Source organism: Semicossyphus pulcher, unplaced genomic scaffold (genome assembly GCF_022749685.1).
Source record: "Semicossyphus pulcher isolate SPU_LCO1_2020_fin unplaced genomic scaffold, fSemPul1.0.p SCAF_11, whole genome shotgun sequence".
Classification (NCBI taxonomy): domain Eukaryota; kingdom Metazoa; phylum Chordata; class Actinopteri; order Labriformes; family Labridae; genus Semicossyphus; species Semicossyphus pulcher.
The window spans coordinates 14,214,480-14,242,304 of NW_027211615.1; the positions used below are offsets into that span (position 1 = coordinate 14,214,480).

Consider the following 27,825-nt stretch of genomic DNA (forward strand, 5'->3'; position numbering starts at 1 on the left):
GAAGCTCTCCTCACCGCGGGTCTCCTCTCCCTCTGCACCGGACCCGTACTAACCGCTATACCCCATCCTCTGCGCGTCTTTGACGGTCACATCCAGCACGTTTTCTGTGCGGCAGTAAAGAGGAGGAGATTTCTCTGCTACTGTTTGGTCCTCGAGGGGAGGAGCCAGTTGTTGATTTCTACGCTGCAAAGAGAAGGCGCCGCACTCAGAGGTAAGATACCGTTTACGTAATGCAATTTATTGTGTTTTATCTGCTCACTTTCTAACGCGCATTTTGACGGCTTTGTTTTCGCTGTTGCTCGTTCCTCTGATGGATAACACGAGGTGGAGGTGAATGCGTATACGTAGCCCTTTAAACATGCCACTCCCTGTGATAGCATACTGGTGTCCTGGACAGACCTCTCTCTAAATTATTAAAATGGAAGTATGAAAATATGTAAATGAGTTTTTTTTTTAATGTGGAGGTTATGCAAGGCTGCAATTTATTAGCGCGCTTTTACATCACCTTTTAATGTAGGCTACAAATGCACCCCTAATACACAACCTGCAGGCCTGCCATTGAGCTTTATTAGGATATTTGGTTAAATAACATCTTCTTTAATCCGCTGAGTTAAAACCTGCATCAGTCAGAGGACCTGCAGCACTGTCATAACATTTCCCAACAATACAGGCCACTATGATTTAATATGTAAAACCTAATCCATCATTGTGTTTGTTCAATAACATGCATCAGAGGTCACAAAGACTCAGTTTTGAGCTCCACATGGTACAGAAGCAGAATATTTTAGTGAGGGATGCCGCGGAGTACAAGAGGAGTGAGAGAGTGTGTGTGTGTGTGTGTGTGTGTGTGTGTCTGTGTGTGTGTGTGGGCAGGCTGAGGTCACTCTTATGCCTCTGAAACCCGCATTGCTGATGTGGGCTTGTGTCCAGTGAACAGATATTTAATAGGGTGTATCATCAGGTGTCCCTCCGCTAAAGGCTAAACTGAACCCATCAGACTAGAAAAACTGACCTTCTTCTGTGTCCAATGAGAACATAGCAACAGCTTGCTAACAAGTGTCCTCGAAGCCTCAAACTGAGGTGATATCGATGATGATAGGACTCATGCTAAGGACACAATTTAGAAAAAAAAATATGTTCAGTTTCCTCTCTTGTATTGGAAAAGGAGTGGAAATGCTCCGGGGCAGAAGCTGCTGGTTGTGTAATAATCCCATCTGTCACTGTCGTTTCATCTGTCATCAAAAAGCAGATCTAGTGCCACACTGTTTGTGCTCTAACCTATAGACAATGATCTCTGAAGTCTCACAGGAAATGTTAATTTGAAAAATGACTCGCACATGCATTGGACTTCTTACTGAACATTTTGTCCAGATTTTAAGAATGCAGTAAATTCTTGTAAATGCTTGAATAGAGAACATTAAATTCCCTCAGCTCCCATTCATTTTTAAATGTAAAAAGGTCAATGTAAATTAAAATGATATTCTCTTGACTCACAGCCAACCATCTGTTATGTCAATGTTAAAGTAACAGGTCCTCACTCATTCCCCCAAAGTGTTTCCTTCCAGTGGCTACAGCTAAGACATTTTGCACTGCCCTAAAGTTTGGGGATTCACACGAGACAGAGTAGAAAAAGAGAGGTCATATTTGGTGCATCAGAGGAAGAGATATCCACAGTTTTTTCTCAAGATTTCAAAAGACTGTATCCAACTTTCCCCATAATGAATAGCTTCCTTCATTAAACCTTTCCTGCCTTGCAAAAGCCCATGTTTGCCCTCCGTTGACAATTATCGAACCACTCACAGACTTTCCATAAAAGGTCTCAAAGTTCAAGCGCCATGAAAGGATTATTGAACAGTAAAGGCACAGGCCCATGGACCCATTTGGTCAGGGGCAGCTAGACCCAAGCCTATGCTTAAACTGTTTACATTTCTTGTTTGAAATTCACTACAATAAAACAAAACAACCACAAAGTGATGCAAAACAACTACAAAGAAATACAAGAAACTACAAAGAGATGCAAAACAACTACAAAGACATACAAAACAACTACAAAGAGATGCAAAACAACTACAAGGAGATAAAAAACAACTACATAGAAATACCAGAAACTACAAAGAGATGCAAAACAACTACAAGGAGATAGAGAACAACTACATAGAAATACAAAACAACTACAAAGAAATACAAGAAACTACAAAGAGATGCAAAACAACTACAAAGACATACAAAACAACTACAAAGAGATGCAAAACAACTACAAAGACATACAAAACAACTACAAAGAGATGCAAAACAACTACAAGGAGATACAAAACAACAAGGAGATAAAAAACAACAAAGAGATAAAAAAAAAACAACTACATAGAAATACAAAACAACTACAAAGAAATACAAGAAACTACAAAGAGATGCAAAACTACTTCAAAGAGATATAAGAAACTACAAAGAGAGGCAAAACAACTACTAAAAAATAAAAAAAATACAAAGACATACAAAGAAACTACAAAGATATACAAGAAACTACAAACAGATGCAAAACTACAAAGAGATGCAAAACAACTACAAAAATTACACAAAACTACAAAGAGATATAAGAAACTACAAAGAGATGCAAAACAACTACAAAGAGACACAGACTGACTACAAAGATGGAAACTAACATCAAATAGACACAAAATACCTATAAAGACACAGAATGACCAAAGAGAGACAAACAAACAACTACAAAGAGACGCAGAAGTTCAGATAGACTATACCACCAAAAAAAAAAGTAGATATAAAAAGACCCAAAGATAAAAACCATAAAAGAGAAACTAAATGCCAACCAGTTAATCAACGTTGTCCATGTAGCAGGGCTGGGGGCCTTTTACATGTCTGTGCTCAGGTTCAATTGTCTCATAATCCATCCATGTCAAGCTGAGATAACCTGGGATTACATTATCAAGCATATTTATGTGTAAAATTGTTAGAATGCACCTTTAACTCGTATCCACAAACTTTAACCTGTATTATACTGTCTGTAAAATGTGTTTAAAAGTGTGCTGTATTTGTTGTCAGATAGAAATAGTGTGAATCAGCCTGCTGAATCATGTTAGTAGGTAAGAAAACAAGGCTGCAGCTGAAGGCTTAGTGCATTATGTAATAATGTCCGCTGATGCTGTTGGCCGAGGGATCAGTTTCCTCCTGCCTGTTGGAAATAAATTAAAAATGAGGGTTTGCTGCTGTGAATTAAGACTGAGAGGTGTGTGGCTGAAGCTTTTGTTTTTGCTTGCTGGTGTAGCTACATGGAATAGGTGTTGTAAGGTCAAAAGGTCAAACGGCCATCTTGTTACAGTCCTCTTGAGTTAGACATCCTCCTTCAGAGCCAAATGGAGTCTGTAGCTGAAGACCCATTGTGAATGATAGCTTTGATAATGATTAGTCGTTCAGTAAATTACATAACTTAGAATAGTATTATAGATTCAGTGGGCAAATTAAGAGGATAGGGTCTGTATGAGCGTGTTTTATAACACATTAGTCTGTTACAAATTAAACCCTCCTAACTGGAAACACTGCAGTGAGAGTAACTCTACAGAGGATTTTTCTTTCAGGACTAAAGTGGGTTATTTTTCTCCCATGAGACTCACTTCAACATTATTGATTTTTCCCTCTGCAGTGGTGTGGCTACTTAACTCTCAGAAGGACTCAGCAGCAGGTTACGATTCATTCTGCATTTTACATACTGCCCTGATGTGACACACAACTTGACTGAAAACATAATCTTAAAAAAAAAAGAATTAGTGATTAAGCTCTTTGTGCTCTGGCACAGAAAACATGTTCTAGGACAGATTTTCTATTTGTCCTTTAATTCTCTGTAATCCCCAGAGACGCCTGGAGAATTTGAATTCTTGTACAAGTCTGTGTTAGTGAACTGTTCATTCTGTGTGCGTGAGTCAAGTATGATGCATCAGAGCAGCGCCACAGTGTAAAGAGGGGAGGTCAAGTCTTTAAGTGTGTCTTTGGCCTCAGGAGCATTTACAGCATACTGTACACACACACACACACACACACACCCATGCACCGACACTCATTGAAGAGAAGAAAACCATTAAGCTGTAAACTGAAGATGTACTCTCTCGTTCCCAGCAACATCTGTGTCCAGCTCTCGTGTTGTTCACTGTGTCGTCTCCTGAGCGCTCTGAGGGAAGACGGCAAAACTCGTCTTCCCCCGTCTTTTCTCTCTCCCCACGTTCTCAGCATTTGTTAAATTTAAAGAGAGGTCTTTAAGTTTGTAAAATATAATCATTTCAAAGAAGTCTTGTCTGAAGTTTTAAGGTACCATAATTGGATAAAAGGGCAGAGCCAATTCGCCGAATTTCTACCTCAGTCCTATCATGCTATCATTGGGAGCTAATGCCATTACGGTAGGAAAAAAAAGCAAATTGGCTCTGTGCCTTTGGAGGACGCTATCCACTTCTCCAGTGGACCCTGGAAAACCTCTGCCAAACTATGTAAAACACATCATCTGGCGAAGGCCAGGGAGCTTGCTAAACTACACTTCCTCAATCTAGGACGCCCGCCTCCGATGTCATGTCTCGTTCAAAATCGTCAGGTTTGAAATTTAGACTGCCGTATTTGTACCGCTCTGAGCCATCGCCCGCAGCTAAACGGTAGTGTTTCACTCCAGCGTCTCTCGCTGGGCCGTTCCTTTCAGAGGGAGGGGCGCAATGCACGCTGGGTGTTGTAGGAATGTAGAATGGGCGAAACCACGAGCTGTTTGTACAACTTTCTCCACAGCTTTGGCGCCAATTTCAAATATTATTGCTTCTATCGATTACAGAGAACACCAGCTTTGACTGACAGTGACTTTTTCCAGGAGCAAATTTGTCCTTTAGGGAGCCATGGGTTATAAAACGCTAAGAATCAACTAGCGATAGCTTGGTTAGCTAGGTGTATCCGTCAGTCACAGTTACTATGATCTAAATTGGGATACTCATTTTGGCTATAAAGTGTACTTACCTAAGGCATAAACAGAGGTTTCCTGTTTGTCTGTCAGTCTGTCTTTCCGTGTAACCGAATGCTAAACAAAACATTTTTCAGGTGTCCTAAATCATAGCTTACTTTAGGGTCTATTTTTGTCAAAATGGGACCAGTTTAAATGTTTGAGACTATGTTTGATGGTCCGTAAAATGTTATTAAAAGTTTTAATGGATATAAATGGATATTTTCAAAACACGGGCTACCTCCACTCCTTATTTATTGTCTTCAATTCCAATCATGCCTTTTTAGATTTTGCTCGTTACTACATTCAGTACTTTTCAATAACTTTGAGTTTGTCTAGACTGTTACCTCTATTGTGTTTGTATCATAGCCAGGGGGTCAAACAAACAGCATATCATTATCAAGAGCCTTTTTCTGCCATTGCCGTCCCTTCATCCACATAATTCAAATGTGTTTACGCATGATAACCTGAGTGTTTGTGTGTTTATGGATGAGTGTTTGTGCATTTCAGCAGTCTTTGTTTTGGCAGATTTGATGGACGGATGATCTGATTCAGGATGATGATGATCTATAACAATGCAAGATGCTCTGCACCGATTGTGAACAGGACGATTGGAGTGAAAGAGCTTAATCTCTGGTAAATGGGAGCTGTAGTCAGATGTTGAAGAGAAAAGAGAAGAAAAACGTTGCACTCGGACCAGATGGGCCTTATTATGGCTCACTGGCAGTCTAAAATGGACTTGATAGAACTCGGGCCTGTTTTAAGGGTCCCAACTGATCCATAACTAGCCTAAAGAGTATTCCTCCTTATCTGCCCTGCCACTTTGGATCCTTCACATACTGATGGAAAACTTCCTCTCGCAGTAAAAACTAAGTTAGGCGGTGAATTGTGTTCTCGAATTACCTAACGTTCTGTCTTTCTAGAGTGCAGCGATAAACCCAGGCTCGAGCCCCCGAGCTTTAATTTAAAAACACTAATTTCTGCGTTTGTTCAAACGCATTATATACTGTGTGTGATCCAGCCTGTAAATGTAAAGGCATCAGGACAGTATGTGCATTGCATGCAAGCTGAGCTCCTTTGAAAGTGTTATGTGTGCGTTTGATGTCTTCATATGTGGGAATTAGTTCTATAAATAACCAGTGGCACAGTGATGTGATCATCTAGGAGGATGGTGCGTTGGATCCTGTGCTTTGGCTGAGAAAGTCAGTCCCTGTGGGATCGGGGTGGTGCGGAAATTCAAGCGGATGCACAACACAGATACGGGGGGGGGGGGGGTGGATGCAGAGGGGCTAGCTGGTGTAAACAAAGCAAAATGTAGAGGGAGGACTTGTTGAGAACAGTTTGCACTCATAAATGTTGGAAAAGTGAAGAGTCACGAGGAAAAATCCAGCCTCCTTTTTCCAAATGAAGATTTTCAGGAGAGAAAAATTAGTTCAATGAGGAATTTTAAACAGCGGACATTGTGGCTGCATGTGCTGTTTGGATACTGTAGCTGTGACTTTGTTGTTGTTGTCTGCCTGTTTGAAACAGAGGGCTTTAAAGTTCAAAAACATGTCTCAGTCCATATTCCCGTAGTTTTCTCTAAGCATACAAGCACCAATCGCCAGCATTGATTTGGGCTTTGCAGATCACTAGCATGTCCTTATTTAATTTTTATTGGGAATTTTAGTTTCACTTCTAAAGACCTAGATACTCTGTGTGGCCTTTAAAGACTCATTCAGTCAACTTCTCGACAATAGGCCTATATTGTTGGTAAAATCTGATTGTTTATTGTGTTCAATTTAGAGCTGCAACAATTACTCAACTTTTTGATCAGTCAAGAAACAGAAAAATGATCGCCACAGAATAATAACCTATTAATTGTTAAAATAAGTTCTCATGCAAGAATGGCTCTCGAAATATTTCTCTGTTGACTATTTTAACCTGCTTAAATTTCAGGTTTATTCATGTTAAAACACATCTTATTGAAGATTCTTTCAAAAAGGATCTTGAGGGCCTGTGTCCACTCATCGTTTTTTGCGGTGGCAGCACCCACGAACTCTGTTGCTAGGTTACGAAAGTGGTTCTGCTTCCCTTGGTAGTTACCGTTAAGTCTGTTTTAAATCGCTCTGTATGCTTAATATTTGCTTTTATTCAAGGAAATTTTACAAAGAAAACATCAAAACAATGGAAAGGAATCGTGTCCTGGCATCAGCAGCAGCTCTACACCTAGAAATTGTACTCTTGAAAAAGATGAAAGGATTAGCTTCTCTTCTGCCATTGTTGTTGACAAAGTTGATATCGTAAGTCCGTCCCTTCTTGATTTTGATTGGTCGGTGAGGGAGAAGTGACATTAATGAGCGCAGCTGAGGACACTGAACTCTGAAAACACTGAACTGAATTGGTTATAGGAAAATAGGCGCTGCCCACACAAAAAACACCGTCAGTGGACACAGGCCCTAAAAGAGTAAAATCTAAATATTGCTGCACAAACTCTAGAGAAAAACATGCCTCGCTCACTGACATTTTGTTGTGTACTGTCACTTTATCTCAGCTAAACACAGAGTCACAGTATTCCCGGCAAAGCTATAATGAGAAAAACGTCCTGCATCTAAAATATGGACACTAATCATCAGTTAAAGCTGCCAGTTTTCAAAGGGCAAGAATGTCTTTTCTTTACTCTTAAATTAGCATGATGTGCTGCTGCAAGAACAGCATGCTATTCATGTTTTTACATATCCACAGGAGCGGTGTACAAATACAGCTCTAACTCTCCGTCTCCATGCAAGCAGGCAGGTTAGGCTCTGCAGTGTTACATAAATCTGTGTGACTCTTTGTGCATCCCTGTTCAAAGAATGATGAAGCATATAGTTCCTGTAGCCAAACTCAGCCTCCAGCCGTGCAGTATGATATGATGTAAAAGTGATAAACGGCCATCTTTAAATAGATGATATTATGTCATCATATTGTATCTAATGTGGTTTCCATGGTCCCATTTGACGTGGTGTCAGTATGGAGACAGATATTTTAATTGGTCTGGTCCTGCATGAATCACCGCGTGCTCTCGTTGCTCTCTGGGCCTGATTATGAAAGCTCGCTGCGGACTAATGGAGACAGAATGAGTTGTCTGTGCTGTCTATCACTGCCTCTCCCCTGTCTCACCCTCCGTCTCCCCCGATCCTTTCTGTCAGGCCAGTCACAACTCCCTCGTCCATCTGCTCCCTGTGTGTCATGGCTGTGACCTTATTGCTCGTGTCCGAGGCCGGGTCACAGAGACTGAATCCCCTTGGTGTATTTTCAGTTTTATTTCATATAAGTGATTTTCAGGGGATTATAAAGAGGGATTCAGGGGTGAAATGGCAGAGCTTTATTTTGAAATCGCTATTTTTGAAAGGTCAGATTTTAAGGTCGTGGTTTTGAGTTTTCTGTTTCATACATAATATATCTTGTGTTTATGTGAAGCTGTTTTGCAGTAATAAAATATTAATAGGTTGCTAATGATGATGAAGGTATAACAAGTGAAACAGCACAGATTGAGCCGTCTATGTTTCTGTGTATACGTCCTGCTTGTTGTTGCTCTGTGTAAATAACATTTCTGTTAATGTCCATGAGGGTCACAGAGAGGTTTTCTTATATCTGAGTCATGAGTAAGCTCAGCTGAAAGCCGATCATTTTTAACGTTTCATTGAATTTATAAATACATTTAGGTTCCAAGTTATAAATGTATGCATATGGCATTAATGTGAGGCTGGACAATATGGTTTGGATCAGTTCCCAATCTTTTTGGCATGCTTTGGGCCATTTATAACAAAGAAATATCTACATGCAACACATGCATATGTCTACCAGATGCCAACAGTTTGGATGTTGATACTTCCCTTGCTACGGCTGTATTTCAATTAGTTCTGCAGAAAAAACTGATCACCCATTGATTCAAGAGAAAAGAGCAAATATATGAATATAGTCAGAAAAATAGATTTATTTTCCTCTCTTTTGTAAATCATCATGTGATCCCTCATTGTGACTCTTATTGGGGTTATAAATATCATAGACTTAATGAAATTATATACATTTGTGAATGTCTCACAATATTGTAATTGATATGGAGGATTTTCTTTGGTACTGAAACTTAACCTTATTGACTATTTATGCATAATGCACATAAAATATTGTTCCTTCCTGCATGCACATTCAAACCTCTGCAGATGATCCAGAATGCAGCAGCGCGACTGGTCTTCAATCAACCCAAAACATCACATGTCCCTCCGCTGTTCATATCCCTCCACTCGCATCAAATTCAAAACCCTGTTGCTCGCTTACAAAATGGCAACAAAAACGGCTCCTGCCAACCTGAACGCCCTCATCCAGGTCTACACTCCCTCCCGCCCACTACGCTCTGCCAGTGAAAGGCGCCTGGTACTCCCATCACAACAGGGCCCTAAGTCGCTAACTAGACTCTTCTCCTCTGTAGTCCCCAGGTGGTGGAACGAGCTACCAAACTCCACTCGGTCCGCAGAGTCCCTTTCACCTTTAAGAAGAAGCTAAAGACCCAGCTCTTTATGAACACCTCTGACCTTAATGATATTGAAACTATTGATGATGATGACATTGAGGATGTATTTATGTTGATCAGGATATTCATGATGATGATGATGACTATATTGACCTTGTTGATGTTGCTAATGATGATTAACAAAACAAACACACACAAAATAATTGTCCAATGTCCTGTGCACTGCCTCTCTGCACTTGAAGCTGTTTGTTGACTTCGTTCCCTCCTGTCTTGATCGTTGCTTGTGTTGTGTTAACTCTCAGGTGTATGTCGCTTTAGCGTCTGCTAAATGAAATTGTAACACTGTTGTAACATTAAATATTGTATTGTAATACAATAACTTTTGATTCAGTGCAATTGGACACAAATCTCTGAACTGTGTTCTTAGATGACTCATTTAGACAAAAGAAAAAATGTGTCCAATTATTAAACAATATATCATTGTAACTTGATAAACAATTATATTGAATTATCACCTCGCCTCTGATGATTTAGCACCTCCACTTTTTAAGCAGAGACTTTTGTACAACCAAATATTTCCATCTCATCATGTCTGATTCACTGTTTTCATTGTAGTCACGATTGTATCATTTGTTTTCAGGCGAACAGAACCGAAGAGGAAGCTTACAATGAGGAAGGGCTGTCGGCCAGTTCAGGACTAGCTCACACCGAGGGGACTGCAGTGGAGGTGGAGGAGGAAGAGGAGGAGGGACAGAAGACCGAGGAGAGAGAGAGAGTGTATCACGTGACCCGGCCTCGGACTGACTCCAAATCAGCGATGCTCCCCTCGGGCAGGGATTACCTCCTCCTCCCCGCCGTCTACCTCTCCATCTCTCCCGCTCTTCCTCCCACACTCAGCCGAGCAGCCGCCCAGCTTCAAGACTCTGAGCCGTAAGAGCTCGCTGTGTCAACCGCCCCCACACACACACACACACACACGCATAAACAAGGACACACACACACACTCCTGCATCCTGCTCATGGTCGTTGGCCTGCCCTCCTCAGCTGCTGCTCCTGCTCCACTCCGACACCATGAAGAGGCCCAAGCAGCAGACGGGGCCGCTAAGCTTCCTCAACTTCTTCAGCAGGAAGCCCAAATCAGAGGCGAGGCCCGAGAAGCCCGTGGAGGCCCGAACCCGAGAGGAGGTGGCCATTACTCTGACCCCGAGCGAGCATCCAGAGCAGGTAAGACTCAGGCTTTGTCAAGTTTTTAACAGGCCTGTTTGAAGTTTCAGGGGAGTGCTGGTTTGTTAACACACTTGGAAGAAATTGGAATTCAGATGAAAATTCACTGTTTTAGATATTTATATACTTTATTTATTCCTTTTTCTCAGTGTACTCTACTTTTTAGGTCTTAGTTTCAGTAAGCTGCTACTTAAAATCTACTCAGTGTCTCAGTAAGTTATATTAATTGTTAGCGTTCAAATGTAGTGAAATGAACATAACATACAAAAAACAAGATCGGATTTAAAAGAAAAGTTTCAAACTAAAAAGTACTACATACATAGTAATGTATTTCCTCTTTGCTAGTTCATTATCCCTCCATTTGTACAGTCAGAGGATGAAATCAGTGATAAAGTATTGTTTTATTTATGTAAAAAGGACGACTGAAAAATGCCGATGTCTAATTTTGTTGCACAAATGTCCCTCAGGTTGTTGTCTGAATGGAGGAACCTGAAGAGCGTCTGTTGATCATTAACTTTGGATGTATTAGCGTCTGCTTGCTTCCTCCCCTACTGTTACAGCCCAAATCCATTAGAGTGTTTATTTAATTAATTGGTAATTTGGGGAAATTATGTTGCCAGGAAACCAAGTGCACCAAATACAAGAAGGAACCAGCTACATACACACTCCTACACTGTTTTTTAGTGAGGATGCTCCATTTGCTTTCACTTATTTCTCCCTGTGAATGGGAACATCTTAGTGTCTGTTGTTCTTCACAGGACCTCGAGCTCACAGCAGAGGAGGCTGGAGAATCAAGAGCTTCTGGAGGAGAAAGAGGAGAAGGAGGAGGTCCACCAGCAGCGGCTGAGGCCAGCGAGGACGGCGGGGCCACAGCCGAGTGCGTGGGCGGGGCCACCAGCGGCTCCACCGGCGTCCTGTCCCTCTCCTCCTCCAGCCAGGATCAGCTCCTGGACGAACACCTGGAGGAGTGCCCACTGTGCCTGCTCAGCCAACCGCGCTGCCACTTCCCACGTCTGTCCTCCTGCTCCCACCGAACATGCTCCGACTGCCTCCGTCAGTACCTGCGCATCGAGATATCAGAGAGCCGGGTGTGCATCGCCTGCCCGCAGTGCCCCGAGACGCTCGCACCGCTGGATGTTCGTGCCATCCTGGACGACCAGGCGCTGCTGGAGCGGTTTGAGGAGTATCAGCTGAGACGTTTCCTGGCGTCTGATCCAGATACTCGCTGGTGCCCTGCGCCTGACTGCAGGTGAGAATCAGACACTGTAACATCAAAAGGGGTTTTCCTACATACCTTTTTTTAAAGCAGCTTTATGCATATTTTTATTTGAGGAGAAAATCATTGGGTAGGATAAAGGGAGAGGAAAGGAATAAATCAGGCAAATACCAGCTTCTCTATATTGTCAAAACCTGTAGAAAATTGTACTTTTTATTGACATCTCAAGTCACAAAGTAATAATTTACTGTACTGTAATTACCTTGAGAAGAAAAGAGCCCTCAAGTAATTCAGTGTTACAATGTGGCAGCTGTTGTCAAGCCCACGACCGCCTTTATGTTGTGAAAGATAAGACTGGAGCAGCTTTTCACTGTCACAATGATTGACTGAACTTTGAAAAGATGAACTGACAGCAAGACAAAGCTCCTTTTTAGCTTGCATGAATGTCGAGGCTGTTATGGTTATAAAATTTTGATGCGACCAAAATATTTTTCAGACCCTGAAACAGAACAGGCTGCATGTGAATAATAAAGCGAGCCCCTTTCTTTGGGTTAGTACAATCTTTGGGAATCTGGTGGGATCATTTTAGTGTTTTTCTTGCTTCTTAACGATAACTGACTGTAATAGGGCTTACATCAGGTCACATCATGATATTTAAAGACGTCAGCTACTGTAATTTCATTGCAGAATCTATAAAAAAAAAAAAATGAAATCATAAAACTGACTATCCACCATATTTACACACCAGCCATTTTTTCTCTATAGTCAGACTCACGGTGGGAAGCTCAAATGCAATTATAAAGTCGTACTGCTTTGTTCCAGTTGCAAATCGCATAAACAAAGAGAATCTGACAAATCGTTATCATTTCACTGCATCATGACTGATCAGCAACTGAAAAGACAATGGATAATAAAAATCTGGAGGGACATGTGTCCCAATCCAGGGGCCTGTAGCCTTCTAAGGCTGTATTTGAAGATTGTGTCACAGCGGCGCGTCGAAGGCTGTCCCATTTCGAAAGGCTCCTTCAGATGAAAATGCATCCTCTGTTTCCCAGGCAACAAAGGATCCATCGGGTGCATCCTTCGCGGCCCAACACATCCCGAGATTCAATTCAAATGAGATGGCGGACTCTTACGTTACGTACATTTTTAAATGTAAAAGTTTTTGGTTTCAACTCAGTCGAATAGCTTGCAATGCACGTTTAAAAAAACAAAAAGGCCCTTGAAACAAATTATCTTTACTTAATTTAAATAATTGGTTAAGTTATGTGACACTAGTTAGCCCGCTACCTACCTGTTGCTAGGAGACAGGAGCAGCGTTTGGTGACGCAATGGTATGGGCTGGAACAGCCAGTGACACAAACAAGAAAATCCTCCTTAGACCGCCGTCTCATTTCAGATCAGCTTTAGCAGTCTGTGCAGGCTACAAATGGTGCAGGCTAACCCTCAGATAGCAGCTAATGTTAGCATTTATTCACTTCCTAGCTCACATTAGCCTACTGTCTGATCATGTTACAAGATGGTATAGAACAGGTGTCCTAGCTTATGATGTGAGCTAGCTCAAGGTAATGTTAGCTAGAATTTGGCTGTAAGCTAACGTTAGCTGTTGTGACTCAGCTGTCCAAATGAGTTAATGTTGTTTTAATAACTCATTAGCAACTAACATGTAAGCCATAGCAGCTAAAGCTAGCATTCAACCAGCTCCTAGCTAACATTACTGTTAATTAGCTAACATTACCATTAGCTAGGAAGATGCACATTTCCTATCATATTGTGTAACGTAAAAACAAGCTATGAAGCTAGGAAGTGGAAGTAGAACCATTGTCTTTTAGGTTGTGTCAAGGAAGGGAAGCAGAGAAATGATAAGATTTGTCAGGTTCCTTGCTTCAGTAAGAATTACACACCTGGAACACAGCAGTAGGTACATCATAACAGCGTTTTAGTTTACCACCCTGAGTGTGGAATCAGAGAAAAATGGTCGCCTTTCAAATATGGTGAATGGAAGAGTCAGCAGCCTCCATAGACCACAATGCAACCACACAATGTTCTGAGTTAAACTCTCCTGTTTTCTGCTGCTGTGTAAAACATGTACCAACACTTATCCTTGGCTGTATCACCGTAACGTTCATGGAGGGGTAAGAGGATAGCGTGGCTGATGGGAAATCATAAAGTGTGTGTGCATGTTGTGTGGGTGTTGGGTGAATATCTGTGGTCAAAAACATGTATGCACCGGGACTGTGGTAGACTGTCTGTCTCCCTGACTGTCAGTGCTCACAGCCTGATTGTGATGAACGAGTGGAGCAAAAATCAATGCACCAATCTGTCTGCTGCTGTGGTGAATTAAATATAACACAGAGAAACAAGAGATCGGATTTCAGAAGCACCCGCAACAAATCTGCAGAATTTGAGTTTCACTTAAAAAAATGTTTACAAGTGAAGGTCAGTGTGTTCTGAATCTTTATGGTTCCCACATAACAGAGCCTCTGAAGAGTTGACCCATTATGTAAACTGGTCATTCACAGTTATGATTTGTGTATTCTCAGGCTCCCAACATACACACATTCCTCGAGGTCTTAGCGACAGAAGCTTAGCGGGCGCTTATGCCAGCTCTGAGAACGTGTGCTCTGTGTGTGTCCACACGCTTGTATCTGTGTGTGTGCACATTTTGTGTTTGCTGCGTTTGTGATTCTGCTGGTGATGGTTTCAAAGGAAGCTGCACACAGACAGAATCTGCAGCACAAAGATTTCAAATGGAAATCTTTTAGTGCCTAGTGCTAAAGATGATTTTTGTACTGATTTTATTACTTTTGTGATCATTATTATTATTATTATTATGAATAATGATAACAATAACAGACTATTTTTCAGATGCCTGAACAGAAAGATACTTGACCTCAAATTCAAAGGGAATGCTATGACACAGATAAATTGAATCACCAGGCTATATGTCATAGCAACCCTTTTCACATAAGTACTTAAAACGAGTACGGTGAGCTAATTAAACAACAGATTCTACTTAAAACACCACTTTTTGAGAAGGTACTGGAGAGGCCTACTTCTTACCCTCCCCTCTATTTAGAGATGAGTGACAAGACCCGCTTCTGCACGCACGTAACTTTACTGTGCTCCAGCTCGTTTAACTCTTCCCTGGCCTGGTATGGGATGGTCTCAGTGAACTAAGACAGAGGAGATCTCAGCTGTCTAACGTACGTGACACACGTGTTGAAAACTTACTTTTTTTAAATTTACAAATTGAAAGTACGGTACATTTCAGCAATTGAGACAAGGTTGTCAGCTCGAGGTATAACATAAATATACATATACATTAAAATACATGAAAGTAGACAAAATAAGGCAGAAAAAGTTAAGTGAAATAAACTAGAAATCCAATCCATCACAAAAAGGTTTGGGTTTCCTGGCTTTAGGATTAGAACATACGTGTGACATAATTAATACATTCAGTTTTTCTCTAAAAGTGCATTCTGCAGGCCTATATCCTGTAGTCCTAACAAATGTGTTTAATGCATTTCCTTTCTTATGTTTCTCGGTTCACCACTGCCACCAGCTCGATCAATGGAAAGTGTGAAGCTGCCTTCAGATCATCGGTTGTGCAATCATCCGATTTTGCACATGCATGTGCATTATTGTGCACAAGAAACAAACCAAATAGTGGCCTGCTCATCGAAACACAGCATTACTCGTGGTCAAAAACTCCTCGGGGAGCTTTAAAAGTTTCCCTCCAAGTAAATGTCTTCGGATTACTTGTATTTGCTGGCTTTAGCCCTACAAGGCTCTGCCGAAGACTTCAAAACTAGTCCGGAAACGAATTGTGGTCCAATTTGTAACTAACACAAGTGTGAACTTGCAGTTCACTGAGGAAGGACTTCAGTAATTTGGGTACATCTTGGCATCACACCTGTTTAAACGCTCAATAGAAAGTTTAAAGAAGTGTGGCAGGGTGTTTAAAAGCAAAATACACACTAACTTTGTTGTTCAGCCACAGTTAAAATCCGGACTGACACCAGAGTGGGAACCAGGCAGCAGTCTGATTATCTTCTTATGTGTGTGTAGCCTTCAGTCTCTATGATTCTTCTACCTTTCTGACAAAGCTGGAAACCACAAAAGGCTGGAGATGCTGAAGGAAAACGCCTGAAGGAGCTTTTCAAACGCTTCAGAGGAGGCCCCTTGAGTCACTCTGTTACTTTCTCTTGTATTTGATCATAATCGCATGATGTTTGAAATATTAAAATTTATGTTAATGTCACCTCCGAAGAGCGAGATTAGGTCCACGGGCGTCGAGCTCCGTGTTATCATCATAATGACTGCTGAAGATCAGAGGGTGGGATTATTTCTGGTTCAGGTGTTGAACTCTGGAAACTCGTCCCACAGATAGTCGTACCTCTCTTTGAATTGTGATTCATCGAGGCACAAAGCCAACAAATGTTTGTGAACAAAGAAACAATGAACAATTCAGTGTGCTTCACCAGGCTGAACAGATGCACGACTAAAGGAAATTGAGGAAGATTTAGTTCGGCTTTTATAGATATTCCAGTCCCTAACAGCAAGGAATTCCCCTTTAGGGACCAATTAACACATTAACGATGTCCATTCTGTCATTTTAATCTGCAGTTTCTCTCTCTCCTCAGCTATGCAGTGATTGCCTACGGCTGTGCAGAGTGTCCCAAGCTGAGCTGTGGCCGTGAGGGATGTGATACCGAGTTCTGCTACCACTGTCGCCAGCTGTGGCACCCCAACCAGACGTGCGACCAGGCCCGGCGTCAGCGGGCGCGCCACACGTCAGGAGGCAACGATTCCTCCACGCTGTACGTCTTCAATGAAGAACCCGGAGGAGGTGAGACCAGCAGCTGCTGCTACCTTGTCTTTGTCTTTATTCCAAACACTGCGGGTGAGAAATATTTCTATCACATATTACTAAGTGCGATATAAATATTGCAGATTTTGTTGTCACCGCTAACATATTTACTCTGTTGTCGAAGATGCAGAGGAGATCAAAGCGTGTCCTCGCTGTGGTGCCTACATCATGAAGACCAACGATGGCAGCTGTAACCGTATGAACTGCACTGTGTGTGCCTGTCAGTTCTGCTGGCTGTGTATGCAGGAGATCACCGACGTGCACTACCTCAGGTACTCATGAATTATTGAGAAAAAAGGCTTCAAAAGCTTCTATTCTTGTCATTTAAGTTTTCATTCATTTGATCGTATTAACTAAAGACAAAAATACATATGCATATCTACTTATGCATCTTACACTCACAGTATGTACACACACAAGTCTTGTCTGGCAGTAATCTATTAATATAAACCTATTTTACCTTCTTAAATTTGAGGATTTGTTTTTTTTTTATTTTAAGTTGGAATATATTTCAGTTTTTTTGGCTGTTGGCTGGTCAAAACAAGCTTTTTGTACGGTGTCCAGCAAAGCAATCACGCTGCAACGGCGCAAACGGTTTCCATTAGAAGAAACAAGCTGCAAATTCAAAAACACATGCAAAAGTCCAAAACAAATGCAACAACGGAAACTTGTTGCAAACGAAAATAACGTGCTGCAAAAAGCCGACACGAACGCATTAACATCAAACGCACTGCAAATACTGAAACAATGCAAAGTCAAAAACACACAAACCCAGAAACACATGAAAAAGAGAAACGCTGCAAATCCAGTCATCACATCAGTAGTGCTCCAGGCCTGTAGGGGCGAACAGATGTCACAATGCGCACATTGTGTAGGGCCCTTTTCAAAATTGGCTAACATTGTATAGACCAAAGCAGAATCAGATAATCATATAACAATGATCCATCTTGGTGTTTTGGACATGTACAGTAAAAGTGCTGCACAAAAACCTAAAAGAAAGAGCAGCAGAATTTGATCTCAGTCTCACAGCAGCATGAGGTTAGAAAAAGCTCGGAGGCACAAATCCAAATTTGGCAATCTTCCATTCTTCCAATAAACCCAAAACTTTCCTATCTTGACTAAAATGCTAATACTTATTTTATTCCATCTGTAAAACAAATACCCAGTCAAAGTTAAAAACTGGGCCAGTCAGCAAGGCACAGGCAGTATGTCATTGTGTAGAGGCTGCTGTCTGCGCTTTCATTGATTTTTCCAGTCCTGGAAGGGAGTCGCTGCTGACTTGTCTTCAATGAATCAGTTTTATCTGCATCCATATTTCCATGCGGCAAAATATGTAACTCAAGCTACAGCTAGCTAGAAGCTGATCAGCTGAATTTGAACAGTTTAGTCTTTCCCCCATGATCCAACAATGGTGTACGAAAAGTCTTTTAACTCCCTCTCTCCTCCTTTTCGTCCTTGTCTTTCACACAACGAATCACACCAAACCTCCTATAGCAGGGCAAAGCTTTTAGCATCTCATTGCAAATCTGCCAACTCAGAGCAACAGAGCGCAGCCTTAATATCTCACCATAATTCCCCCACTCAGGCTTTTATAACCTCAATGTGACATTGGCTGCTGTGAAACAAATGCATGCTTTGAGAAACAGCATCGCCCTGAGGTGCTATTTGTGCTGCTTATGTTGTCGCTGCTGCTCCTACATTGTAATTGCTGTTCATTAGGAACCAACCGCATCAGTCAGTGTTGTACTGCGTTAGCTGGCAGTTAGAATTACAACAACAAAGTCTTATACTAGATTAAAGAAGCACTTAAAGGCAACACTTATTGTACCTACCATCACAGTCAAATTGAGTCCCCGTAAACACTTTAATGACCCTGCTTTCCTATTTGTCTAACAGCAGTATGTAAGATGTGATTGTTCGCTGCAAATTACGGTAATTTAGGGAGAGAGGACAAAGCGAAGATGAGAAATGCAGATGAGGTCATTCATTTTGGCTAATGATGTAATGACAGCTACGGGACAGACAGATGATGTTGTCATGTTGTTGTCAGTACCCATTTATTTCCGCTGCTGAAGAACCAATCATTCAAATCGTTTTACTTTTCTGTCAGAGGTGGATGAGGCTGCGTGACAATAATGTTTCTGTGATAACAGCAGCATTGGGGAGGATTATTTATGTTCCCAGGTTCAGACGTTCTCCATCTCAATATCCTCGTAATATGAAACATTTAGGAGGGCTACTAAATGTTTTTATATTCTCTTTAAGGTTCTTTCCTCTCGGTCAAATGTTCAAATGCTTGCTGAAGTTTTAAATCTACATCCCTCAATTTTGCGAGCAGCACTGTTATCTAGACTTTAGACATTTGTGTTCACAATTCAAACAGCATTTGAAGCATCCATTTCCCTTCTTCTGCTATTTCAACTGCCAAAATAGCCCTTAACAATCTCTCAAATCGTAAGCGAACACATAATCCTGGTTATAGGGAAGGACACTTAATGGAGTAGAGTGTGTCTATGCAAGTTTATGAATAACGTTACTGCCGTGATAAGAAGCCTTAAGAATCTACAGACATGCTAGCAGCTCTGCAAGTCTGTAAAGGAAAAGCACTATGAGCTAAATATCTTCAGGTAACATTTTTCAGGTTAGCCATCTTTGGTTAGACTCTTAGCATGCTAACATTTCTTTATTAGCACCAACAGTATATTGCAGCTAAGGCTGAAAGTAGTGATGGAAAATTAAATTTGACTTGATGATGGCACTAGAAAAGTAGAGGAAGACATCAACAAAAATAGAAGAGCTAGTTGATCACCAAACTAGTACTTATTTATTGACGTCTGCGTTCGAAAAACTAACATACAGAAGGACATCACTACCCAAAGAGCTAAAACATTCAAGTGGCTGTTTGTTTTTTTTGGTTTATTATTTTCTGAACTCTGCATGACACTAGTTTGACCTCCTGTCTTATTCCGTCCTTTGTGCCTCAGTCCCTCAGGATGTACTTTCTGGGGGAAGAAGCCATGGTCTCAAACCCGCAAGGTTCTGTGGCAGGTGGGCATGTTGCTCGGAGCACCGGTGGTCATCTCCCTTATAGCGGGCATCGCCATCCCAGTTATCATTGTGGGAATACCAATCTACATGGGCCGCAAGGTACAAAACAGCCTGTTAATCCAGTGTCACAACAAATAAATAGTTTGAATGGATATCCTTACTTCTTACTTAGTGTTTGAGTTTGGGGTGTGTCAGCTTATTCAAGTTGAGCCTAAAATGTGCAAACATGCAAAATGTTTAAAATGCACCATGAGCTAGTATCTAAACTGCCCTGTTAGTTCTGCATGTATTAATAAATAATAATCAGCTTTTGAACATGTATTCATGGAAACCATGTCCGTCTGTTTGTTAGCGCTCTCTGACGTCTCGCACAAGTTAACAGGCTGTTTTCATTTCCTCTCATGCATGCAGGGACGCATGTATCAGTGGACATGAATAAGCGGCTGCAGAGAACGGGGCAACAAATTACATTTCTATGATCTAATTTATGTTTCATTTATTACCTTCCAGGTCCATGGTCGCTGCAAGAAAAACAATATCTCAGGAAGTAAGCACTATTTGACTGTGGCGAGTGGGGTGATGATGTCAGTGTTTGTGTCGCCGGTTATAGCAGCTGTCACTGTGGGTAAGGAACAAACAACATTATGGCCGCCTTCTCAGCTCTGCAATAAGAGTAAGATTGGCTTGTTTTCAATCGGTTATAAAATGTATTAATGAAAAAAAATAGATAAAATCAGGACTTTATCCTAAAGGTAACTGTTATGGTGAGCTAAATATGCCATTTTTTGATGTTCTATTTGAAAAATGTAGCTGTTTTCTTATATCTGATGCCAGTATTCAGATAAATACAGTTTTTCTTTTTAAGATTATTTTTGGGGCTTTTGCCTTTATTTGATAGGACAGCTACGGGGAGTAGAGAGTGGGGGATGACGTGCACCAATGATCGGCAGACAGGGAATCAAGCCTGCGATCCGTGCATCGAGTACTATAGCCTCTGTATGTGGGGCACCTGCTCTACCAACTGAGCTAAACCAGTGCCCCTAAATATAGTAATTAAATATAAGGATTATCCATGTGGGTTTGATCAGTATTGCGTCTCACATAATCCCTTCCATGAGAATGAGAAAGGATCAACAATTAGAGAGAGAAACCACCATGCTAGCAGCTGGATTGGCTAGTTGTAGACAAAGCTTAGCTAGCTCTTTCCTTTGTTTCTTTTCTCTCATTAGATTCATATTTAGCATACAAGCACATATCCCCAAATGCCAGTTAACTATTCGACAAAAATATTAAAAAACTTTCCCTTCCTATTTTTACTCTTAATATTAACTTAACACTGATGCTAGTAGCTAGATTTTGCTAGCTTAGAGCAGAGCCTAGCTACCTGTTGCCTGCTGGAGTTTCATATTCACATTCATGCGGGTATCCCAAAATGCCAAACTATTCCATTACATAGTGGAGAGTATCATGAGTATGCAATGTTTATTTCCACACACACATAAAAGCAGCATTTTGATGACTCATGCTAGTTGCTAATGTAGGTAACATTCCCAACTGTGACTAAATCAGTAAGGCGTTAGCAGCCTCTTAGCTTCCTGCGGCAGTGTCACCACCATTACTGCACCACACACTGATGGGCCGACCCTTAGCACACACACACACACACACTCAGCGCATTCAGCCACACTGTACTCTTCACCTTCATCTCCTGCCTAGTGTGTCCCCTCCCTCCCTGTAGCCATGTCCCTACGTTTCATTTTTCACTGTTTGCCTCTTTGGCTTCACTTTCTCCGTGATATGTCTTCTGTTTGGTGCTTTCTCCGCTCTACAATTGTGATTTAGTTTCTCATACTTCAGTCACAGCTCACTCTCTTGTCTGTTCTCTCTTTCTGATTCACCCACACACACACACACACACACACACACACACACACACACACACACACACACACACAAAAATACACTCACAGCCTCTCGCAGGCTGGCAGGCTCATCCCCTTGCCCTGATTTCACCCTGTTGCTGAGTCAATAGCGTCCCAGTTCCCGCTGTGTTAATGATGTCCCTTTGTTTGGTCGGCACTTTGCTTTGTGTTTCCAAATTCCTGTCTCAATCACAGGTTACATAATCACACAGCAAAGGGAGGCTGGTGCTCATCAACTCTAGGGACTTGTTCGAAGCACTTTTTGAAGGTTATGGTGGAAAGTGGGGAAAAATGTAACTTGTGAAACAAAATTGGCTTTGCTCGAGGAATTATGGACTGCTCTATTCTAATATGACTTCATATTAAGGTAGTTGATCGATCAGAGAACACTGCATCTATTATTTTATTATTTTTGTCAAAAATGTGTGTTCAATGTTTTTGTTATTATCAGAAAATTATAACATGTTTCTGTTATGCTTCTCACTCTTTCTTTTTAAGTGTCCACCGTCCACATTCCTGATACTATTAAATGCATTTTGTATACTGTAATTAACCAGGAAAGAGCCCCACGGAGACTGAAACTGGACAACTCAGCAGCACCACACAGGACTTATAACAAAGAGTGATTAAGATAAAAGATGAAAAGAATACGTTTTTTGAAGCACATACTATCCAATGGATGAAAGCAGATTCATGAAATAAAGTTAATAAATAAACTGTAATGAGCAAAAAGAAAAACGTATTATAACAAACAGCAAAAATTGCATAAATATGGAGGTTAAATTGCCAAGAATCGCTTTGGAGATCAGTTTGTTTCAGCAACTTTAAACCTTGTTGAGTCCCAAATGAAGCAGGAGGGGCTCCCTCTTGTGTTTTATCTGGATATTACAGTAATGTAATATCACTGATAAAGGGACACTCCAACAATTTAACATATATAAAACCCAATTTACATGAAAGTGCATTATCTTGGGAATTGTAGAATCTAGTGTGTTGAGCCCAAAAGATACCAGCGACTAAAAAACAGGATACTTTGACCTTTGCCCTTTGATTTTGATCCTTTTTTAAAATCTCACAACGAAATGTAAAAGTTCTCTGATAATAACCATTTGTATGTTAGTAAAGGTTTTTTTAAAACAAACCTTTGAGGAATGATTTTGAGAATATTTTGTATGAATTTGTCATTATTCTGTTTTCCTGCAGGTGTTGGTGTGCCGCTGATGCTGACTTATGTGTATGGGGTGGTCCCCATGTCGCTCTGTAGAAATGGATGGTGTCGACCGCAGAGTGAGCCGCCTGAAACACACAAAATCCAACTGGAGGACTTAGCCAGCTGTGAGTACAGAATTTTAAGGAAAAGTTTCACACTTTTGGGGTACAATTATTTGATAAGATAAGGCTCTCCATATCGCTTTTGTTCTGTATCGAGGAGCAATATAGCTTAGCTTAGCAAAAAGAATGGAAGCAGAGGGAAACAGCTAGCCTGGCTGTGTCTAAAGCTCAAAATCCAGCACCTTTAAAGCTCAGTGATGAATATGTTGTATCCTGTTTGCTTTATCCGTACACAAACAGTAATATAAAAATGACAAGCTGGGGGAGTTTTATGGGGAGTTAAGTGTTGGAAATATTTCATGATGAACAGCAGCCAGGCGCGGTAATGCCTGTCTTCTCTCTGGTTGCCCGGCAGTGACAACGAGATTTAAAGTAACTGTGTTTGTTTAAGGTAAACAAACAAGATAAAGTAAGCTTAAGATTTGATGGTAGGCATATTTTTTAACTTTTGCAGGAGCCAGAATAATCGCTTCCCCCTGTTTCCAGTCTTTATGCTAAGCTAAGCTAACATCTCAGGGCTGTAGATTCATGTAATCAACAACATAAGAAAACAAATATTTCCCAAATTATAGAGCGATTTCTTTGTATGTAACTATCTTGATGTTAAATTCTAGGTGCATTTTTTGCGGCCTGTTCTGATAAACTCTCCTCTTCTCTTATAGATCTCCTGTTCTCTCATGTAGTCAGCGACCACTGGACGGGTCAAAACAACTCAACGACGCTCAGCGACACCAGCGTCCAGGAAGTCAGAGTCAGTGTGCAGGAAGTGGGCGTCCTCCCCAGCACGAGTACCACACCCCCAGATTTAGATAGCTATGAGGTATTTGAAGAAGCCCCAAAACACCATGGATACACCCAGCAGGACAGCCAATCAGACTGTGAGGTGGTTATTGTGCCTGATGGGAAGCTCGATGACCCACAAGCGCTTGCTTTGAGGTAAATGTTGCCACCGTTTCGCCTCCTTTCTAGTTCTACTCTTTTCTTTGTGTCTTTGGGCAGGATTTTTAGGCATGCTAGGGTCATGGCTTCCAGCAGGGAATGTTTGTCTGTCCAAGCTTTACTTAAATATCTTGACCACTATTGGATGGATTGCAACAACATTTGGTACAGATGTTCATGTCCCCCTCAGGATGATTTGTAATACATTTGGAGATCCCTTTATTTTTTATCTAGCACCACCATCAAAGGAAATGTATGGAGGAAATGCTTGCGACCACACATACGCAAAGCTAATTACATTAGCATTAGCATCTGCTGTGCTTTGTGCTTTTTTAACAAATATTAGCATGCTAACTCCCTTAAACTAAGATGAATGAGTATATCTGCCAAGCATCAGCTGCATTTTAGCATGTTAGCAATTAGCTCAAAGCCTAACCAAACCCTTACAGAGCTGCTAGACGCAAAGCTTTGCTGTTGAGAGACTGAAGCAGATATTGACTCATTTATGACATAAACTTCCAAGAATCATAAAATTGAGATTTCCTGGCAGCTTTAAATTGATGTCATTATGTGTTCTCTATGTCCCCACAGGGAAGGAACCAATATTGAGGTCCGTGTGGAAATCGAGACCCATCCCAGAGGCGCCCGCCAGTCCAGCCTCAGTAGCATCCTGTCTAGCCGAAGCTTGTCAGTGGAGTCCCTGGGACACTCGCAGTCCCAGTCCCAAGACTACCTGTGTGCCTCAGAACTGGAAGAAAGACGTGAGGGAAGAGGAGGAGGAGGAGGAGGAGGAGGGGGAGAGGAGCACGAGGGAAGAGAGAAACCGGGAGGGGAAGAAGGAGGAGCCTATGAAGGGACAGTTTACCCAGTCTTCGAAATAGACAGTGTATGAGGTCCTCCGATGCAGGCTTTGCACTTGGTTGAAGATTAGACAGGTTTTATGGATGAAGACAAATCCACGAGCTGACGTGTCAGCCGGATTGACCTGAAAATCGTTGTCCAAGGCCACCTCCTGCTTCTAAGACAGGCCCTCCCACCAGATGCCTTCTAGCTCCAGCCTCTAAGGAAGACGCGGGTTTCGAGAAAGCGAATGAAAACATGAGTGTGTGTGTGAGACGTATAGCATGAGACCATGAGATAAACATTGAGGGGAGATACACTGTAAAGCAGACAGGATAGCATCCATGAATGAATCTGAAACAGAAGTGGCTGAGAGCATGTTAGCTGACTAGTTCACTCTGTTTTTTTCTATGTTGTCCTTTCTGTTAGAGACTATTTTACTCCCCCTCTATTATAGATCTATTACATGAAGCCCTCTCTTCTCTGGCTGTTCTCTTACACTTCTTTCAGTGACCTCACCTCCCTTTTAGATGCTGTGGTCACACCTGAATTGGGCAACCTTAAACAGACGACGCATGCTACACTGTTGGATTACTCTTTTGTCAGAGATTTCCAGTTGAAAATGAAACTGTTGCAGCCTGAATCTGTTGTTTTCTAACGGAGTAAAAGGTGCTCTGTGACATTATAGCAGTGATTGAATCGACCAGAGGGTTTATAAACACAATTAATTATAACTATTAATCTCAAATCCACAGTCTTCCATGCTAGCAGGCAGCGTGCAATGCCACTTTTGCATTGTTTTAGTGCAGCTTTTAGCCTTCAGGAGGCTAGTTCCTTATAAACTGTGGAGGGAGACATTGCTTTAAGTTGAGAAAATGTTAATTCTAATGCAGGTAAGTGGCAACAACATGGCAGTGACATTGCAGCGTTTTTATGAAGAATCTAAAAGTAGCTGCATGATTCTGCTTCTTACTGTGTGCAGGATAAACACACACAAGCAGATTCACTCATGCGCACTCACACACACACATACTGTATATGCCCACATGCACAGCAGTCAGTGTAGTTGCAGTATTGTGCGCTGCTAAGAGCATTAAATATAAACCGAAGACCCTCTAAAATGATCACAGAGCACCAAAATTACAACAGCAGCATGCCACCTCCGGCTGAACTCTAATAACCCCTTCTAGATGATTTATGAGAAATACATGACTTTACATGCGCTGCTTAGCTTCCTGAGTGTGAAATATTTGTGAGACGTGAACTCGGACATGACGTGACAACCTGTGCTGGGTTGTGGAGAGAATTTGAATAAAGATTTCACCATGAAGGACAAAAACACAACACACGTTTTGTATCTGTCAGAAACTGTTTTTTCTTCAGTGAAGGTTGGAAAGTTCTTAAATGGCAAATTAATTTCTTGGAAGCATTTTGCCTTTATTGTGTGGTTTTATAAAGTACAGACAGGAAACTTGGGGTAAAGCCAATAAAGTCTAAAGTGAACTGGGATGTTGCAGATTATGGTAATCATCTTGTGGTTCCCAGCCTTTTTAATTTGTGAACTCTTAAATGTCTTCTTGTCATCAGATGAACGTCTAGGCTAGGTTAGGTTATTTGTACCCTTAGGTAGATTTGGTTTATAGTGAGCGAGTCGGCCCTCTTTTTACACACACACAATCTACAGCACAAGACAGACTTCATTAACATGATATACAAAGTGATGACAGTGCTCAAGACTAAAAGTTTAACCCTTCGTAAAAAAAAAAAAAAGTTAGTAAAAAATCAGTAAAAAAACAACAACAATCTTAACCTTTTGTTATTTGAATATTTTTATGAATTACAGTGAACCCCAAGAAAAAGCAAAAAAAAAAGCAAAACGATGAGACAATGTCTAAAAAGATGAACATAGCTTTGTTGTGTGGATAAATGTGTTCTGCTTCTGTATTGACCCCTTGTGGGTGCTATAAACCTCAGGTTGGGAACCACTGTCTTAGACTGCTAGGTAGCAAGGACACTCATGATTACTATTATTTTGTTGTAATTTGTTAAAAACAAACAAATTACAAATACTAATGGCACTACTGATATCCCCATATACTGTAAGATATGACAATACAAAATGTGCACTGAGAATTGGGAAAATGCACAGCTGTAATGACTGGCTTTAACCTATAGAGGGCGCCGACATACAAAAAAAAAACTTGAAGCATTAGTTTCAATTCTAAGTTGATCATTTCTAGCCAGTAGTAGAGGTACAGATTTATTACTAAAGTTAAAGTACAGAAGCGCTTGCATGAAAACATACTTAAATTAGCAAATGTAAAAGTACCAGAATCAGAATTAGCTTTATTGGCCAGATATGTATGCTTACAAGGAATGTGACTCTGGTTTAACTTCGCTCTCTATGTACAAGTATTAAACATTAAATGTTAAAAACTACAAGCCTACATAAACATTAAACTTAAAACTACAAGCCTACATAAACATTAAACTAATTTGTACAAGCTCGTTAGTTATGCATAATGTCTACATCACTTTAATATTTCTACTTGTTAAGCTAATACCACTTGGATTACTCTCTATGAGGTCTTATTTTAAGTTCTAATTATACATCATAATTGTGTAATATTCATTAGAAAGTGTAAAATATCTAGTAGTAGCCTAACCATAGTATAAAATTCAGTATTTGCCTGTGAAACGCAGTGTAAAAGTAGGCTAAAGTAGAATTAAACGTATCCTCTAACATGAAATTCAAAGTCCATACATGTAGCATACTTTTTAATACTGGTTGTTTTAAATCAGATATCGTATACCCACCTAAACAACCAGGGGAATATTGGGAAAAATGGCAGAAAGAGCTTATCCTAGTTTGTAACAAGTTAATAAAAAAACAACAATAGCGTGTTATCTCTGGTGCAGGAGAGAAATATTAAAGGGATAATACAGCCTTTTCAAGAA

General features: G+C 40.9%; 1 protein-coding gene across 2 annotated transcripts; it reads left to right on the top strand.

Moving 5' to 3' along the window:
• LOC138613130 (E3 ubiquitin-protein ligase RNF19B) lies at positions 1–27,092 on the top strand. Of its 2 annotated transcripts, none has more exons than XM_069686731.1 (10): positions 1–211; positions 10,114–10,697; positions 11,456–11,946; positions 16,560–16,765; positions 16,911–17,058; positions 19,771–19,933; positions 20,345–20,459; positions 22,960–23,091; positions 23,751–24,024; positions 24,619–27,092. In XM_069686731.1, exons 2-10 carry the CDS (start codon positions 10,545–10,547, stop codon positions 24,917–24,919), a joined length of 1,983 nt encoding a protein of 660 aa, XP_069542832.1. In that variant the 5' UTR covers positions 1–211; positions 10,114–10,544; the 3' UTR covers positions 24,920–27,092. The 2 variants fall into 2 exon arrangements, with proteins under 2 accessions (XP_069542832.1, XP_069542841.1); XM_069686740.1 differs by having other exon boundaries at positions 16,917–17,058.
• Positions 27,093–27,825: the final 733 nt, after the last annotated feature.

Coding starts and splice junctions, on each gene's coding strand:
- LOC138613130 (XM_069686731.1), top strand. CDS start 10,545: ATGAAGAGGCCCAAGCAGCAGACGGGGCCGCTAAGCTTCCTCAACTTC. Junction 16,766..16,910: donor CAATGAAGAACCCGGAGGAG/GTGAGACCAGCA, acceptor CTGTTGTCGAAG/ATGCAGAGGAGATCAAAGCG. Junction 24,025..24,618: donor CCACAAGCGCTTGCTTTGAG/GTAAATGTTGCC, acceptor ATGTCCCCACAG/GGAAGGAACCAATATTGAGG.